Source organism: Ochotona curzoniae, unplaced genomic scaffold (assembly GCF_017591425.1).
Source record: "Ochotona curzoniae isolate NIBS_2020 unplaced genomic scaffold, NIBS_Ocur_1.0 scaffold_1037, whole genome shotgun sequence".
Classification (NCBI taxonomy): domain Eukaryota; kingdom Metazoa; phylum Chordata; class Mammalia; order Lagomorpha; family Ochotonidae; genus Ochotona; species Ochotona curzoniae.
In genome coordinates, this window is record NW_024467083.1 from 27,330,215 (window position 1) to 27,349,723 (window position 19,509).

General features: G+C 39.8%; 1 protein-coding gene across 2 annotated transcripts in view; it reads left to right on the top strand.

The window, feature by feature from the left end:
- NOTCH2 (notch receptor 2) overlaps window positions 1–19,509 on the top strand; it is a 162,544-nt gene that overhangs the window by 34,135 nt on the left and 108,900 nt on the right. For both annotated transcript variants that reach the window (XM_040998963.1, XM_040998964.1), the window contains exon 2: window positions 11,498–11,579. In XM_040998963.1, coding sequence (XP_040854897.1) covers window positions 11,498–11,579 — 82 coding nt within the window. The remainder of the gene's footprint in view (window positions 1–11,497; window positions 11,580–19,509) is intronic.

Here is a 19,509-nt window from a genome sequence, read left to right on the forward strand (position 1 = left end):
TACAGTGGCAACGAACTGGCATGACTTGCCATTCACTTGTAATTTATGTTGCCTTTCCAATGTAAATTATTTTGACTTCCCTTGAATCTATTTCAGTTTTTCCCATAATACACATGGCTGACAAGACACAGGGGGTGCAGAGCTGGGGAGTGTATATTTCTTTAGGCAAATTTTGAGACAGAAACGGAAGTGTTTTAGTTTTATTGAAGTTAGAAAAGAGCAACTCTTATTTCCCTCAACTGGAAATTTTTGATAAAGTTCAAGAAATTTGCACTTTGTTTTCCTTCTCTTTTTATTTTTCTACTGAAACAAAGTAAAATCAGAATTGTAGACTGTCACATTGGGGACTCCTGTGCTCATTAAATTTGGAGCGTGAGTACATTTTAAACCCACTGACTGATTTCTAGGTTTGTTAATAGCTTTCATCTTGGTTATGGATATGTAGTTCATTGAATATATGTATTTTAAATATTTGAGAGGGAGAAAGGAAACTCTTACGTGATTCTTTTTCTAAACACAGACAGTGGCCAGGGGTTAGTCTAGGTTGAAACTGGAAGCCTGGAACTCAACCCAGGTCTCCCTTGTGGTTGGCAGGAATCCAGTTCCTTGGGCCAAAACTGCTGCCTCTCAAAGTTCTGCATAAGCAAGAAACAGTTGGTGGATGTCAAATATAGGTATAATTTTTTTTTAGATTTATTTATTTGTTTTTATAAAAGCAGATTTACAGAGAGAAGGATAGATAGAGATTTTCTATCTGCTGGCTCATTTCCTAAATGATTGCAATGTTCCAAGATGGTCTGATGTGAAACCAGCAGCCAGGAGCCTCCTGTGAGTCTCTCATGTGGGTTCAGAGTTGCAAGGCTTTGGGCCATCCTCCACTGTTTTCCCAGGCTACAAGCAGGGAGCTAGATGGGAAGTGGAGCACTTGGGACATGACCAGTACCCATATGGGATCCTGGCATTTGCATATGGAGGATTAGCCAATTGAGCTATAGTGCTGGCCCCAATCCCAGTTACTCTGATGCGGGGTTGTGGGCATCCTAATTTCTAGGCCAAATGCCTCTCTCTCATTGAATACCTTATAGAGTTTCTTCTGGATCCAGGCACTGTGTTTTATTTTGAGCATAAAGAATGAGCTTCTCATGGTCTGTCTGTAGAGAATTTGCATAGAGGTGGGTAGAGAGATGGTAAGTAAGCAGTTATGTAACCTGTCTACCTGGGGTACAGTGAAGCACTGAGGAGGAGTATTTCTGAGGGATGCTTAAGGAAGACAGTTAAATGGAAAAGGAAGAAAGAGAGGGCAAATGTTTTCCAGGTGGAAGGATGTATTTGTATAAAGGTGACCAAAGGCAAATGGCTACATCCTGACTTACAAGATATGTGGATATTTCAAACCTTGTGTTTCATACAGAAGAGTCAAATGCATTAATTTAATCTCCCAGGAATTAAAATTTAATTTTTGAGTAGGTTGAAACTTTTATATAATCATTAAAAAAAAAGAGAGAAAGGAAAAATACATACTGCATAGACTTAAGTACAGCACAACAAATAAGGATGATTTTTTGTGGTATGCCTAATAAGATAAAATTGGAATTTAAAAAAACCAAGATTATTCTAGATTTATCAACTCACTAGAATGGATTTCTATATAAAATGAAAATTCTAGTGATGTCAAAATGTACTTGTAAATTCAATTTTTGCAAGTGTGTTTTCTTAAATCCTGGCTTTAGTTTCTGTAGCTGTAATGTTTTGCTGTGATCTCAAGGTAGTCTGAGCTAGTGTCTGGCTTTGGTGTCTGTGGTCGTTAACCTGCTAGGTAGGAAGCACATTTTCTATTATGTCCATAGGGAGTGAAGCTCCATGACACCAGCAGGAAAATAAAATTGATGTCTTCCTCTTCCAAATTTTTGTGTTTTAATCAAGACTAATTTCAAGGAGGAAAACAGATGTTTCTCCACTTTGTTTTTATTTAAATGTACCACTTGGGATTTGAAGCTTCTGCACTTCTTCTGTTTGTTTGTATTTTTTTTTTTTTCTTTATGGTTCGATGCCAAAAGTGGAATAAAAAGGTTAGCAGAAACTTTGTTTGAAATTGGAGGGTGTTATGAAAGTTGCTGCAAATCCCTGATGTCTCCCTGTCTGCCCTCCATTCTCCTATTTTTGGTAATAATGCAAGTAGTCATTTTAGAGAAGTTAGCTCTCTTAATTTTCCTGAGCCTCTCCCAGGGCTGTGTGCCAGAAGCAATAGCAGCCAGCCACAGCCAGACCCTGGGGCGCAGACTCAGGCTTCACACTCGCAAATATCGCTACTTGAAATTTGCATAGACGTTGAAAAGCAGAAGAGTCCCGTATAACTGCCGCTTGCATATTTTATGGAACCCCGACCGTTCAAGGCATTAAAATGGTATAAAGAGAACAGATTTCATGTGTTTCATATATGAAATTTTAAACCCATAGTATTACTTGCTATCCTTGTCACTCCTTTTTTTTTTTTAAAAAAAATTATAGTAGCATTATTTCAAGTTTGTAGTCATAGACTTAATCCTCCACTCAATAAACAATTCAAGAAATAGAAAGGAAAAAGACCACAGTTCCCCAGAAGTATACGTAAGGGCTATAAATGTCAGTTTCACTCATGTACGTTACTTTTTTTTTTTTTTGGTCTCCTGTATATTAGCTACAAATCAAAACATGAAATTTGTCTTTTTAGGCCTGGATTATTTCGCTAAGCATAATGGTCTCCAGTTGTTCTATTTTGTTGCAAAAGCAGAATTTCATTCTTTTATGGCTAAATAATGTTTTATCACATATGTGCACCACATCGTCTTTATCCAGTCATCAATTGATTGGATGTCCGGGTTGATTCCATATTTTAGCCATTGTGAATTGAGCTATTAGAAACATGGGGACAGAGATAATCTCTTCACATGCTGTTTTCATTTCCTTTAGATAAATTGCCAGGAGTGGGTTGGCTGGGTAACATGATAGGTCTACTTTCAGATTTTTGAGGAATCTCCATACTGTTTTCCATAGGGATTGTACTAGCTCACATTCCCACCAGGAGTAGATTAAGGGTGCCTTTTTCCTTCCACATCCTCGCCCACGTTTGTTATTTTTTGAGTTTTGGATGAAAGCCATTCTGGCTGGGGTGAGGTAAAACCTCATTGTGGTTTTTATTTGCATTTTCCCTGATGGCTATTGATCCTGAGCATAAGAATGTCCTGTGTAACTGCTCATGGACACTCACTCCAAGCGGAAGCACACAGAGGTGCCTCAGTGCAGACAGAGGGAGTAGGATCTGAAAAACGTGTGGGATGGACAGCGGGGGCCTGTTTGAGGAAGCTGCAGAGCAGCAAGTGCTCCTGTGCAAAATGACTGCATGTTAATGCAGCGAGGGGCTCTGGTTACAGTGGCTGTTAGAGATTCCTGAGGAGAGGCTTTTCAAAGCTGAGGTTAGGTAGACTGGATAGTGAAAAGCCCTGTAAAACTTGGTAAATACTCAGAAGAGATTTAAGGAGGCCTCCATCCTGCTTGGGCGTCTTCTGCTTCACCCCAAATGCATACATTCTTGAGGCGCTGGAACTGGTTAGAATCAATGAGAGCTGATTCTGTAGTTTGCAGTGTTTACATATAAGCAGTGCTGATAAACTTGCGTAAAGACTAGAGCCTTGTCTGGACTCTGTTGGCGTTAGTGCTAACCCAGGATTCATGTTACTGTTCTTCAAGGCTCATTGTGGAGGTGTTCTGAGGAAGATAGGTACTAAGCAGTTTCTATTATTCTTAGAGTTATTTGGGTAGGTCACTCCCTCTTTATCCCTACTGTAAACCTTCTTTTCCTTACATTTCAAGGCCACAAGGATAAGTTTCACTTACTATTATTTTTATTTTTTTTACACTTTATTATTATCATTTTATGATATAGTTCCATAGGCTTCTGGCATTTCCCTTATCCTCTCCCCAATTCCCTCCCCCCACCCAGTTCCTCTATATCATCACTAACATAGTTCTTCATACACAGTTATATGTCCATCATTGCGGGCATGGACAATGGCAGAGAGTCCAGCATCCTATTGTCAAGATATAGTGACAATGACAAATGACATTTCATTGTAAGTCCATCTTTGTCTGGAAGTAGAAATGCATACTATATTGTATCCTCACATCTGGATGTTAGTCTCCGTTTTACAGCTGCTGTACATCCCCTTAAATAAAATGTCATAATACAAAATCAATAATAGAAAGAAAAGTAGAAATTTACAATGCCATGAAGTTAAATAACATGTTACTAGATATGACAGTCTCCATTACACGGGTACTATACATCCCCATAAATGAAAATCCACAAAACAAAATCAACATCAGGAAGTAAAAAGAAATTAACAACACCAAGAAGTTAAATAACATGCTATTAAATGACTAACGTGTAGCTGAAGAAATGAAAATCAAGAAACTTCTTGAAAAAAATGGTGCTACTGTATGATTTACAAGTCATTGAATGATTTAATCAGAAGAAAGTGTTTTGAAGAGATGAAACTAACAGAAAACAACAAAACCCATGCGATATAGTTTCCAGTGATTTTTTTTGGTGAAGTGTGTCTCTTCTAGACAATAAATAGATGGGTTTTGTTTTTTAATCCAGTCTAATAATCTATGACATTTGATTTAGCTTAAACCATTTACATTCAGAGTTTAATATGTATGGGTGGTATTTTGGTCCTGTCATTTTAGGAATGGGTTGTTCATTGGTTTAGTCTTCTGTTGTCATTTTTCTGGGATGTTCTTCCCGTTTGCCTTTGGTTTTGGTAGGTGCTATTCCTCTTCTCTGTCAAGAGAACATCTTGAAATATGCTTTGTAGGGCAGGTTTAGAAGAGTCAGATTCTTTTAACTTTTCTTTACTGTGGAAGAGTTTTATTTCATTTTGAAAGACAAAAGAAAGCTTTGCTGGATATGTTATCCTAGGCCGACATTTTTTTTTCTTTTAGAATCTGAAATATGTCACTCCATTCTCTTCTTGCCTGTAGAGTTTCCTATGAGAGATCTCCTGTGAGTTTAATTGGCATTCCTTTATATGTCAGTTGATTTTTTTCACGTGCACATTTAAGGATCTTTTCCTTATGTTCAATTGAAGAGAGCTTGATAATCATGTGTCTTGGTGAAGATCGCTTTTGATCAAGCCTGTTGGGAGTTCTGTGCCCCTCCTAGATCTTGTTTCCCAATTCTTTCTCCCATCCAAGTACTAACCAGGCTTAGCTTCCGAGATCCCAATTCTTTCTCTAGATTAGGGAAATTTTCCTTTATTATTTCACTAAATACATTTGCAAACTCAGCTTCTGTTTCTGTACCTTCTGGGACTCCCATAACTCTTGGCCTCTTAATAGTATCTTCTAATTCTTGAATACTTTTTTGGGCCTGATCTAGCTCTGCTTCCAGCTTGTTGTTTGCTTCCCCCCGATGATAGGAGTTATCTTCCAGTTCTGAGATTCTTTCTTCTGCTTGCTTCATTCTATTTTGGAGACTCTCCATTGTAGTTTTAATTTGCTCTACTGTGTTCTTAATTTCTGATATATCAGCCTTGATTTGATACATTGCTTCCTTAAATTCTTTGAACTCTTGCATATGCTTTCTCATTTCTGATCAGAAGCTTTAAAATGTGTTTTATGGATTCTGTGTTCCCCATTTTCTTGATGTCTTCCTCAGTTAACTTTGAGGTTGGCATAAGGTTTTGCTCCTTTGCAGGGGAGTTTTTGGTAATATTCATTGTGCCTTTGTCTCTTCTTTTGCTCTTGGTCATTGTACTTCTGGTTAGCAGAGTCTTCTCCTTGGGGCGATTTTACTTATTGTGATTGGTACACAACTTTTTGCTTGCAGCCACTTGTGCCACAACCTCAAGCAAGTTCCAGGTCTGGGTTCTTATGTTAAATTTCCACCGTGGTCTCCAAAGCCCAGCTCCTGGCTCACCACTCTCCTCCTCCTGTGATACCATGCTGAGGCTGCACCGTTGTCTCTGCAACCTTTCTACCACTTCCGGTTGGAACAGATCCCAGGATTAGAGAGACTCCAGGTGTCTTATATAGTTAGGTAGTTGGTGGTGCTGATCTTGTCGGAACCTGTTGGATGTTAGGTCTGGTGCCACACGAACCTATTTTGACCTGTACGATGCCACAGTTGATATTATTTTCCTGCAGGACCAGTGCAATGTACTGAACTCAGCAAGTTCTTGCGAGCTCAGCACATGCACAGCTCACTGTTATCTCCTGCAGTCCTAAAGCTATTGCCACAGTGTGAAAAATGGCGCCTGGCATACCACTACTAGAAATCTTAACCTGCTGGCCATCAGGTCTGAGGGCTACCCAGACCTGTCTTGGGTGGAACCTGTAGAATGCCACGTTGCTGCAGTTCACTGAGTCAGAAATGAGTTCACTCCCAGCTCAGTGTATGCTTAGTCCTTTCCCTTGCCTTTGCCTCCTTATGCAAAATGGTGCCCAATTCGGCTCCAGGGGGCTGACTGGGTTATGAAATCCACGCTGTTCTCGTACTGTCCATTTGTGGTCTGCTGTTCTCTCTCTGCTCCTGGTCAAATCAAACGGAGCAGCAGGATGGACAGTTCTTTGTCTGGGTTCACCTCCCAAGCTCCCAGTGAAAGTCCCTTCCCACCTGGTTGCTGGTGGAGTTCAGATCCCTGTTAGCTGAATGCCGCTGGAGTATCAGTCACTGCAACACCACACCGTTGTGTCTGCTGCTTTCTTGTGTCTGTCAGTCTCCAGGTACTCCTCTGCTGTTGTACTGTCCTTTGCTATTTCCTGAAATATGTCCTCTCTGCTTCATCCTGATTAAATGTTTTTTTCTGTCTGTCTAAACATGTCCTTACCCTATGCCGGCATCTTGATTCTCCTCTAGAGTTTCAGTTATTTGTGCTTGATTTCTGTGCATATCTAGTAGAGGGCCATAGTCAAAGTAGTTGTTCAACAAATGTGACATTAAAATTGAGTGGCATTGCTTAGCTTTTACTTTCAGCGAATTCTTGTACCTGCAGGGCTGTAACTTTTTGAAAGAAGAGCAGTCAGCTTTGTTTGCTGGTTTTGTAACAGTTCAGGATATCTTTTCATCTCTTCTGTTAGGAATGGCAAGAGGGAAGGATTAATTCCACTTATTGGTATCATATTCTGTATTGTGTTGTTTTCCTTTTAAGAATCCCTGTTTTTTTTTTTTTTTAAGCCCAAATATTTACCTTCCCACCAAGCATAAAACCTGTGGTCCTTACTACAGTCTATTTTTTAGAAATAATTTAAAATGTTTAAAAGTTTATTGGAAAAGTAGACAGTGTGTGTGATCCTCTGCTCGTTGGTTCACTTCCTAAATGCCCATAAAGGCTGAGGCTGGGCCAGGCTGGAGGGAACTCCCTCTGGAGAGTGCAGGAACCACCCAGGGTACACATCAGAAGTGGAGGAAGGACTCATTTCTAGGCACTCTGATGTGGTATGTGGATGTTCCAAGATACCACTGTGCCACAACTTGCTGTGCCACAACTTCTGTTCCATTGCTTAAAATGTTTGATTAGCATGTGGTATTTCATGGCCTCCTGTAGTCTAGCCTGGTTCATTACCCTTACTGTTGAGGAAGAAACAGTAAGATTTTATGTCACATTGCCAGGTGACATTGTGATGAGATTACAATCCATTATTTCTTGATTGCTTTTTTGCTATTTTGGAGGCTGGAAGTGGGCATACAAAGGCAAACAAGAGACAATATATGCAGTTGATCTGTCAGCCAGTATTCATTGACTACCCACTGTCTGTGGCTAAAGATGAACATTTTGGAGAAAAGCCACTGAGTGGTTATGAGTCCTTTAAAGCAACACCCCAGGAGCCGGTTGATGGTTCAGCAAATGAAGCCAATACCTGTGACACTGGCATTGCATGTGAGCACACGTTTGAGGCTCATCTTCCCCAATTTTTAAAAAAAGATTTTATTTATTTTATTAGAAAGTCAGATATACAGAGAGGAGGAGAGACAGAGAGGAAGATCTTCCCGTCCAATGATTCACTCCCCAAGTGAGCTCAGCAGCCGGTGCTATGCCGATCTGGAGCCAGGAGCTTCCTCCAGGTCTCCCACATTGGTGCAGAGTCCCAAGGTTTGGGCTGTCCTCGACTCTTTTCCCAGGCCACAAGCAGGGAGCTGGATGGGAAGTGGAGCTGCCGGGATTAGAACTGGTGCCCATATGGGATCTTGGTGCATCAAGGCAAGGACTTTAGCTGCTAGGACAGCGCACTGGGCCCCTTCCCTATTTCTCAGTTATCTTTCTGTTAAGGCACCTGAGCAGCAAAGATGACCCAAGTGCTTGGGCCTCTGCTGTCCACATGTGAGACTCCTGGCTTCTGCCTTGCCAGTCACAGCTATTGTAGTCATTTGAGAGTGAGTCAGCAGATGGAAAATCTGTTTTTGTCCTTTCTCTCTGTAGCTCTTTCAAATAAGTAAAAAAATCATTTTTAAAATTAGTTTAGGCATCAGTTCTACCATGATTTAGTGTTTCAAATATTAATTTGCCTTAAAGTTCATTGTCAGTCTTAAACACTTCTCTGTTTAAAAAGAAAAAGTTGAATTTTGAGGTGATATTTTTTTCTAGTCCCACCTCTAGGGATCACAGTTTTAGTTGATTTTTGTAGGGCAAAGAATTGCAATATTTAGGCATATTTAGCCTCATTGTTAAAGTCAGAATTTTCAAATTTTACTTTTTAAATTTCAGACAAGATTCATATTATCTGGATTATCCAAGATCTCTAATGGATTACACAGCTTTAAGACACTCCTTAAAGTGATACTCATGCTTTACTGTCGTTCTTCTCCAGGTGTGATTCCTCAGTCCTGCAGTTTCAGCATCACCCGGGAACTAGCTGAAAAATCAGAAACGTGTGTGTTGGGGTCAGAGGAGAGTCCTGCTTCATTGTAACTAGCCCTTTGGGTGACTCTGCTGCAGCTTTGAAAACTAGAGTTAGTAAATGTTAAAGGTTCAAGGTAGCATGATCTCACAAATCAGCCACATAGCATTAATTATTAGCTTGGTAACCCCACCTCTTCTTCCTGCTCTGCGTTGGATTGGCTCACCAAGCCCAGGCTGTAAAGTTATTTGCTAGGTTGATTGCCACATATTGACTTTGGGTTGTTTGTATTTCTCTGAACCTGTCACTGTAATGATTTGCCAGGACACTTAATAGGAACTGTGATTTTTTTTTTTCAACCACAGCTTTCTGAGTCATGGGTGGTTGGGTCCTGATGCCCTCCTGGTTTCTGTAGGCCCCAGCCATGCCATTCATTTACTTTTAATGAGGGAGGTGTCACAGTTGGATCCTAAGGGACGTCCAGGAGCATTTAGTCACCCTCAGCTTGGTTGACGTAGGGAAGCTAACCCCCATGAGATTGAGCGGTTGTTCGCAGCTGCACAGATAGTTAAGGGTAGAGCAGGATTGCAGGTCTCCTGCAGAGATATGAAGCCATAGCTTGTGCCTGGTCTGCATGGCATTCCTTTCCTACAGATTTTTTTTTTTTTAACAAATAGTAAAAATGCTAGGAAGTTATCATTGAAACTAATAAAAATGTCTAAAGGGGATGAGAAAAAATCAGTTTGAGAACTTTGGTATGGAGGAAATAACCTGACATTAACTGTTTTAATTATAGTTGTTGCTTTGGGCTTATCAGTGTGGGAAGAGGGAGCATTTGTGCCTTACAGGGAAGTGGGAGATGGACAGCAAGATGCCCCTCTTCCTGAACCTGCCTGCAGCCCAGTGACTGCTTGTGTGAACTTAACAGCTGTCATGAGATCTGGTCCCATAGACTCTGCCCTGCCACCAGCTGAGGGAGAGGGGGGTGAGGAGTGACACTGCCTCACCTCCTGATGAAAGGATATAATAACCGCCTCCCCCATCCTGAAAAAACAAGTATCAGGTGTTGGGAAGCAATGCACTGACTGCAGACTTCTTACTTTTAAATGTTGTCTCTCTGACAGTGTGAGTTGGCAAGCCATTTATTCCTTCTGTGTTCTCATCTATGGAATGGGTACAAGGAAATTAAGTGTGGAGAAGTTGTGGAAATTGATTAGTTGATCTGTGTTAATTGCTTAGAACAGTACCTGATATTTAGTAAGTGCCACCTGTCAACTGCTGCTGTACTACTTTTAAAAATAACATTTGAAGAGTGAGATGGAATTTCTGTAAGTGTGTTCTCATGATTGCATCACTTGATACAGTACTGTGCAAACAAGTACTCATGAGATATCATGAGAATGGAGTTGTTCCTGTGGCCAGCTTTTGCCGGGTCCCTTCTTTAAAGAGTGGCTGATTTTGATGCTAAGGACAGGCACAGTTTATGCATAGCATGGTATGGCTAGAGGAAATTCAAAGGTAGGGATTTCTCAGTTTTGCTTTTGGGTATTTATTGATGAACTGTTGTTAGAAGTGGACATCTTAATGGCCTACAATAAATTGTTCATGAATTTCAATTTTGATAGTTTTTGTTGAAGTAGATTTCTTTCTGATTCGTTTTTCTACCTCTTGTTAGGACTCTTGATACACATTTTGATGGTGGAAATCCCAACTATAAAAGCCAAACAACCAAGATACTGTAATTATCCAGTGATTGAGTAGAGGTTGTGGGTAGACTTCTTCCCTCCCAGCAGAAGCCAGTGGAGCCTTCTACTGCAGTTTTTCATGAGCCACATGTTTTTGGAAGGGGATCAGATAGAAAGCACTTTTTCGTTGTCTCTCTAAGAGACTGGGGGGGATCCAGAGTTTGTTTTTTTTCTGTGTATTAAACTAATTTTTCATTTTATTTGGTTTCTATTAACTTCATGATTAACTTCCCATTTTTATGTAAGACCCTTGGAAATTATGTTTTATATATTTATCTAGTAATTTCTCTCTTGTTTTTCTGAATAAATTCTAGTATAGTGTAATGCCTGCTTGCTAACAGTCTCCCTTTTCTTTCTGTGGATCCTGACGTAGGGCTTAGTACAGTGCCTACGAGGCTGGCCGAGTTAGTCTGTTGGACGAATATTGTTGAAGTTTCTGCTTACTTTTTGAAGTGGCCTGTTTTAAACTTCGTCTTCCTATCCTGACCTAGTGTCTGCCCAGATCTCTCTAAACATTTTGATGAATCCTTCTTCCGAAGTCTCCAAAATCCCTAATGACAATGGCTTGCTGTGGATGTTACAGCTTTAGTTTTCACTGGAAGACAGTGATGTAATAACTGGAGATATTGAAGCCCAGACAAGTAAGAGCAGCATACAAGACTGTGAAAGTTATTCTGCTACGAGGTTTTTTGAATGATTTTTTTTTTTTTTTCCTCCTGGCAGTAAAAGTCAAAAGATGAAAAACCATTTAAGGGAACCTAGGTCAGGGTGGGTGCGAGAATAAACGTTGACTTGAAAGAGATCATTTTTTTTTCCAGTGACTGAGGGTTACAATTAGTGACTTAATACTAATGTGTATTTATTTTTATTTTTAGCTTTGCAGTGTCGAGATGGCTATGAGCCCTGTGTGAACAAAGGAATGTGTGTTACCTACCACAATGGCACAGGATACTGCGAGTAAGTTTTTTTTCTTCGTCTATATGTGTGTATATATATAAATGTATTTGCACACATGTACATGTGTATATTTTCCTCCCCACAATAGGACATTGGACCCTCTGTGAAATGTTACTGGTTCACAGACTCTTCTGTTGTAGTCTTTATGTGTGTCTATGTCTAGGGATTGGGACGGGAGGCTCTGGATGCCATGGTTAGCAAAACCTTTTTCTATCCTTTTTTTTAATTGTGTATTTTTTAATAGTTGAGTGCCATTTAATATCTTAGTATATTCTCTTCTGTCTTATGGTTTTTAGGGCATAGCCTTAGACTCTCTCCTCAACCTGTGAGCTGTGATTTAAGTCAAACTGAGTAATAGGAACTTTAATTGTGCCCAACATCAGAGTATATTTTATCACATGTTTTTCCTAGTGTAAAACAATCCATTTCTGACAGTGAGTCTGTGAGAGGAAGGTGTTATACGTATGTGCAGGATGAGGTGAGGTGTAAGGCTGTGAGTTCCTGGTGCTCAGAGGGTTTCTTTGTTTCCAGTCATCTAGCTAAGTCAAACTTTTTGTTTATTTCCGGGAGTCTGTGAGATAATTTCATGAACACTTCTCTAGGTTTCTTTTTTCTTTCACCTCAGTTGAGATTTTTTTGGTAATAACATATATCCATTGTATTTATTCTTGAAAAATAGGAGAATAAGATTTGAGTATATAAACTTGAGTATATAAAATTTGAGTACATAAAATAGTTTTATCTTTGCTTTTCTGAAAAGCATTTTCAGTGAATTTGCCCAGCATGCTTTTATTTCTCCTCTGGAAGTTTAATTGTATACCATAAATATAATTGTGACACTTTTTTTTCTCCAAAGCCCATTTTGATACCAGAATCTAAGTTCTAAGAATTTTTCCAATTTAGAAACAATTTTCTTCGCCAAAGGGAAAATATTTGAAGCTGTGATAACAGTCAAGCTTAACAATAGATTGTATTGGAATAAAGATTACATTGGAAGTGAAAGATTTTGTGTAACTGATTATGGGTGGCCTACTTACTTTATCTAGCTGGAAAAAAAGTGATACATTCCCCTCTATGAGCAGAAATTTAACTGAAGATAATAATACCTTAGAATTGGCCACTGAAATCTTGTTTAGTTTTTTTTGTAGCATTGGATCCTTTTTATTTTTAGAGATTTATTTATTTTTATTGGAAAGGTAGAAATATAGTGAGAGGGGAGTGACAGAATCTTCCATTTGCCAATCACTCCCCTTATGACTATAATGATCAAAAATGAGCTGATATGAAGCCAGAAACAACTTCTGGGTCTCCCACATGGGGTGCAGGTGCCCAGGCACTTGGGCCATCGTCTGCATTCCCTGGCCATAATCAGGGAGCTGATGAGAAGTGGAGTAGCTGGGACATGAACCAGTGCCCACATGGGATCCCAGAGCTTTGCAAAGGGATGATTAGCCAATTGAGCCATTGTGCCAGGTCCCCATTGGGTGCTTTATTTAGACTGTTGTTCAGTTCTCCTGTGGTAGTAACCCTTTACATTAGGATCACCTATTCATGTCTTTATTTCTCCCACTAGACTGTGAGATTCTGCTCTTATGCATTTATTTGTAGCTGATACCTGGTATAGTACCTGATATGTAGCTGTTGTTCAGCAGTGTGCTTCTTAAGCTAAAAAATGCTTAATAAATATCATAATTCACCTATTTTTTATTTGTTGATCTTAAACAATAAGGAATTGGCTCTTTGAGAATTTAAAGCAACTTTAAATTGATATATATTATTTGTACCCATTTGTAAGATTTAGTGTTACAGTTCAAAACATCTACATAGTTTGTAATAGTTAAATCAAGATAATTTCTAGTTCCTGAAATGTTACCATTTTTTTGTGTTGGGAATATTCAGACTCTTCTCATAGTTATTTTGAAATGTGTAATTATTTATTGTAGCTATGATTATTACCCTTCTGTGCTATACAGTGATAGAATTATTTCCTCTCTAACTTATCACTCTTTGGAGAGTTTTTGTGTCATCCTGTATCCAGCATGACACCCAACAGAGAGGCAAGTTAGTTCTATCTGAAGGTAATTCAGCTTGCTAGAATTTGAAATAGGTTCTAAATGTTGGCTTATGTTTATCATCTGACATTGAGAATGGTGCCTGGTCTCTAAACATGTGCCAGGAGAGGACCCCAAATGTGTTTTTGAGGAGGAAGCAGACTTGTTGCTTCTGTTCTTAAAGTCCAGCTTAGGATGGAGAGGTAAGCTTGCCTTTGTGATTAGTGAAGTCAGAGCTGTTTCTTCAATTCTGTCTTTGGTTGCTTGTTGTTGATAGGATGGAATGCTTATGGTTAGAGTTCTAGGGCAGGTGGCATCCCTTCGATGGCTGTTTCTTTGAGAAAGGGAGAGTTAGGAAAAAAAGTAGTGAGGCCACCCTTTTGGGAGATCAGTGTTAGCCAGAGCAGTTGTAAAAATAGAGTATTTCAATAGCTCAGGAGAAGTAATATCAGCATTGTTAGGAGTGGCAGGGTCAACATAAGTGGTCCTGGGTAAAGCAAGAAACAGTAGCGAAGAGGCCAAGTCAGTCATTCCTGTGGTGCTGTGCCAGACTCCACAGAGGTGCAAGCAACATTCTAATCAAAAATAAAGTGTCTTTAGAGGTCTTTTAGCATTTTCTTGGCCAACTTTGCTTTTTTCCCTGGGTGAAAAAGGTAATTTATCTTGTTCAGTAAATATTTTCACGAACTAGTAAATAAACATTGAAACACTTGGAAGGTGCAAAAAAAAAAATCATATCAGGCTTGTAGGGCATGTGGTTATCTTTTATTCATGAGATTGTCTAGTGGATTAAGAAGAGAAAGTGGAAGCCAAATTCCTTTCTTGGGGGGTGGGTGGGAACTGATGGAAAATGTTTTAAACTAGAAGGTGTCTGATTGTTTGAGGTAGTGTCATGCTACTGATTCAGCTAAAATATAATGATTGTTTATAATAATTATACAAATCCCTGATAAGATCACATTGACAGATGAGGATAAGTGTTTTCAAAGTTTAGTTTTGAACATAGTTAAACTGGTTTTTTTCCCCTCACTGTTAGGAACCTAAGTACTGCATTGGTCTGTGATTAGACTTGATGCCAGTTGAGGAGAACCTGTGTAATCTTGCATAAAACTCAATTATTGCTGCTACATAGCTGCTGTCAGATCTTAATGAAGCCCTCTCACTGCAGAGAGAGGACATTTTATCCTTTCTCTTGTCCTACTGGGAGGTGTAAATATATAATTAATCTTGGGTGTCATTAATCACTTTTCAGATTATTTGCTCCAGGCATTCAAATTGAAGCCATTGCAAATCCTAGTTTGATTAAAAACCATGGCCAGCTCAAGTCACTGAAGTTCTGGGGTTGGAGAGCTTTTGATCCGTGCTCTCTACAAGATGTGTGTATTTTAGGAATCTAAGTGTCCTGGTTATTTAAAGCCCTTGTCTACCACTTCATATCATGTAAGTTGTCTGTGATCATGTTTCTGTCAACTATCCTTTCTCTATGAGTACAATTTCTGTTGACAGTTCATGAACAGTAAGTAAATTTTAATTACTCACTGTATATTGTGAGTGGTGCATTTTAAAGTTTATCTGCCACTAAAGTAAGTTGAGTGTGGTCCTGGTGGGAGGGAAAGTTGAGTATGGTTACTGGCAGGCCATGCTGATTCTGTGTAGAGGTTTGGTCTTTGGCTTTGTTATGGTGGGTTTACTTTGGTTTTACCCTTAGTCCCACAATACAAGTATATCTTAGTCCTGGGAAATGGTCTTTATTCTCAGGATATGACCCTTCACAGAGTTTAGTGGCGAGTTTATTAAGCTCTGGGTGGCCTGTTAAACCCCTCTAATTTGGCAGGACTTGAATTCTAAGTCTGTCTCAGCATTATGAGTATTCTGTTTAGTCTTTGCAGCCTTCGTCCTCCTCTTCTTCCCTTCTCTTGGTTGACTCTGCTCTTGCTCATGCACAGCCAGGGATCACTTGAGGATCTGAGCAGAATGGAATGTATACTTTGAAGCCACCCCCTCCGTCTTTCCCAGGACTTCTCCCTCCTCCGATTCCAGCTGCTTTGGCAGCTCCAGATGCTCTGACTTCTCCACCCAGGACCACTCCCATTTTCTGCTCTCAGGCCTTTGCTCTTACATTGCCTGGACAAGGGAGTACCTTCGGGAGACTACAAGGTAAATGTGGGTTTTACCCCTTCTAGGTCTGCCTGCTTATGTCTGCTTTCTCTCTACTGCCTTTAATGTTTTGTTCAGAATTTATAATACCTGTGAACAAGAGTGTTGGTTTGCTGTAAATTACTTGGCCCAAATTTTTATTGGTAACAGAAATGTAAGAGGAGCTTTGAAAATTTCCTGCCTACCACTTAGGACATGAGGTGTTCAATCCACTATGAAACAATGTAACGCCACCATGTGTTATACAGCACTTGAGAATCTCAACTCTTTGCCAGCATATCCATGTAAAAGCTAAGAATTTAAAATTGTTTGTGAAATGGAATTGCAGGATATTCATGAATTATTTTTGTTAATATTCATGTCCTGCAAACTTTTTTGTGACTCCCCGTATGCATAAATTCTTTTTGGGAGGCTCCAAAATAAGCTTATTCTTTAATTTCATTTCCACAGACTTTCTGAAGCATGGTTATACATCTTAAAGCGAATCACTTATCGTGTAAAATGGTATACGACTTCTTGTCACATTTTATCTAAAACTTGTGTGCTGGTTTCCTTGAATATTAACAACCAGTAATTTTCCTTGCCATGATTAGGAGTAATGTTGGTGGACCAGGCTTCGCAAGTCTGTCCCAGGAAAATGGAACCAGCAGAAGGGAGCTCTGTCTTTGCCTGTCCTTAAGAAGCAAAACTTCTTAAGTTTGAGAGAGAAAAAAAAAGGAAGAAAGGAAGAAATTGGAGTCATTGTGTTCTTTGTCCTCTTGATGAATTTCTGCACAGTGAGTAGGCAGTGGAGACATTCAGGATCTCAGAAATCGCTCATGGTGCAGGGTACACTGTAAACATCTGTGTTGTGGTGGTTCTCCCCTAGAAAGACAGTTTTAAGAGTTCTAGCTGACTCAACATTTCCTGCCCCCCCCAAACCTTTTCAGTGTATTTAATGATAAACAGGAGGCAGTGTCAGATCAAAGAAATACAGAAGGAAAAATAACTTTGAATCACCTTTTCTCTACTAAAACCAGTTCTGTCAGCCTGATTCTTTCCAGTGGGGTACCCTATTCAGCAGAACATCTTGTGTGTAGTTCTTTGGAAGATGGTTCGTGAAGGCATACCTTTCATAGGTCTTTCTAAAACAACACAAAAAACAAAAACAAGAAACAAAACCATGTGTTTACTTGAAAGATGGAGTGACAGGGAAACGGGAGAGGGAGGAAGAGAGGTTTACTCCTTAGGTGACTACAACAGCCAGGTCTAGGCCAGGCTGAGGCCAGGCTGAGGCCAGGAGCCAGGAACCCTGAACTCCATCCCGATCTCTCAAATAGACGGCTGGAACCTAAGGACTTGGGTTATCTTGTGCCGCGTTCCAGGCACAGCAACAAGAAACCGGGTTGCAGATGAAGCCAGAAACTAGAATCAGCACTCTGATATGGAAGGCCTATTTCACAGGTGGCTGTTAAGCCTGCCATGCCACGATACTGCACCCTTGCATAATTCTTTTATTTTTATTCATGAAAGTGAAGAATGCTGTCTTTTGGTTTATTAAATAGTGTGTACAGAATATAATCTTTTGAAATATGATATGAATAGGAGTATGATGAAAATTCTGCTTTATATAGTAGAAGCAATAGCATTTGAAGGGCTTGGGTAACTCATATAGCACTGGAACTTTGCACATGAGTGTGGGTCAAGCTTAGTCAGCACTGCACTTCTGAGATGTGATCTTTCAATTGCAAGTTCAATGTAATTACTCTGAAAGAGCTGTAAGAGGATGAAGAAGGTGGGAGAGAGTGCATTCTTCAGGAGAGAAAAACTGATAACTTGGTACAAAGTTTTTGTTTTCTGGTAGAGCATGAACAAATCAAGGCAGATTCTATGCAGCTGTGAAAGTGGAACAGGTGAAATCCAGGCGTTTGGAGAAACATTGCTGCTAGCCTGGTTACAGACAAACTTTGTGTGCTGATTTACAGAGGTCGTTGTGGATTTCCCTATGAGGTCTTTCCTTGCTTAGGACTTGAGTTCTGGACCCCTGAACAGTTGGTTCCTAAGTGATGCTTACTGTTAACAGCTTCTTTCACAGCCACATCACAGGTCACTGCAGGGACTGGTAAATGAGGTCCTTATCCACACACAGCAACTTAACTCCCATACTGTCTTGGCTCATCATTATGCTTTAGGTGGGGAGGCCTTTGTCCTTGAGTGTCGGGTAAAGAAATGGAAGAAAGCAGGCTTTAGACTGTCTGTATCCTTTGCTCATCCTGGGGAACTGCCCATAAATTAAGTCAATTAATTTTGGCTTGCAAACATGGCATTAATAATAGATATAAATTTAGTGAGGCTTCTTTCAAAACAGCCTCCAGGTTAACCATAATCCTGTGTGAAGTTTCCTTTTTACTGTTTTAATTGTGGCTTGTCAGCACCATTAATTTCATGTAAGAGTTCTTTTTTTCCCCCTCCATTCTTCTTGTGCTTCACTGGAATGACAAGCATTTCTCTATCAGGATCTGGAGAAGCTTAAGTCCTTCATTTTGTCTTTATCTGTTCTTAAGGCTGCCAAAGCAGTAGATGATATTAGAGTGTGGTAAAAACGTAATTCTCTAAAAATTTTAGGCAATATTTTTGTTAAGCTAGCATAAATCTATAGTGATAGAGTTCTTTATTAAGCTGTTTTCTCAATGCCCAGTGAAATAACACCAGTAGCCATGAACTTTGTCAGTAGCAAAACAGTTTAGTTTAACTTCCACGGTTTACGTGTGTGCATACATGCATGCCTGTGCACAGTGTGATTATTATGTATTTACTGATTTAAGATTTTCTGTTTATTTACTTGAGAGATGGAGAGTCACATACAGATAGGTAGCCAGAGAACTCCCATCAGCTAGCTCACTGCCAGAATGCTTACAGCAGTCAGAACTGGGGCAGCTGGACGCTCAGCCTAGGCCTGCCACATGGGTGGCAGGGATCCGGTTGCTTGATCCATCCCCTGTTGCTTCACAGGGTCTGCACTAGCAGGAAGCTGGGATAAGGACTGGGAACCAGGCGTTAAACTCAGGCACTGTTATCTCAGCCACTGTCTCAACTGCTAAGCTAAGAGCCTGTCCCAAGGAATGTGTTTTGTTTCTATATTTGTCCTAGTTGAGTTTTACCTTACATCCTGATGTAAGGTAACTTAAAACTTCTCTTGGGTTTCCCCAAATTTTCCAGATTCTGTTTGTTCACTGTTAATGATCATTGTTAGCACAAGGTCCTGTGTGTCCAGCAACATTGTGCTGACTCTCACCCTGATGTCTTTGGCCTTCTCTTGTTAATGTGGTTCCCATCTGTTCAGGGTGCTTCTCTCCTGAATCGTCTCCCACTGGATCTTTATGAAGATTGCTTTCTGAAGGCAAAGTGAAAGACTGAAGGAAGGGTTATTTAAGGGAAATGTGGTGTTATTTCAGGGAACATTGAATTGGAACATTGTATCCAATTTTTGCTTCATATGAATATGAGAAGTTAGATATCAGTGATAAAATAAGCTGAGTAAGACATTTTTTACTATTTTTAATTATTTTTGCTTTTGATGATTTTTACATAATTGATTAGGGTGATAAAGGCCAAGGGCTACAGGAAGGTGGGTGAGATAACCATTTTCACATTCTCTTTTTTCCCTTCCTGTATCTGGGGGAAGGAAGGAGATAAGGGAAGAACCCATACCCAGCCTCCCAACCATCCTATGGTCCCTGCTG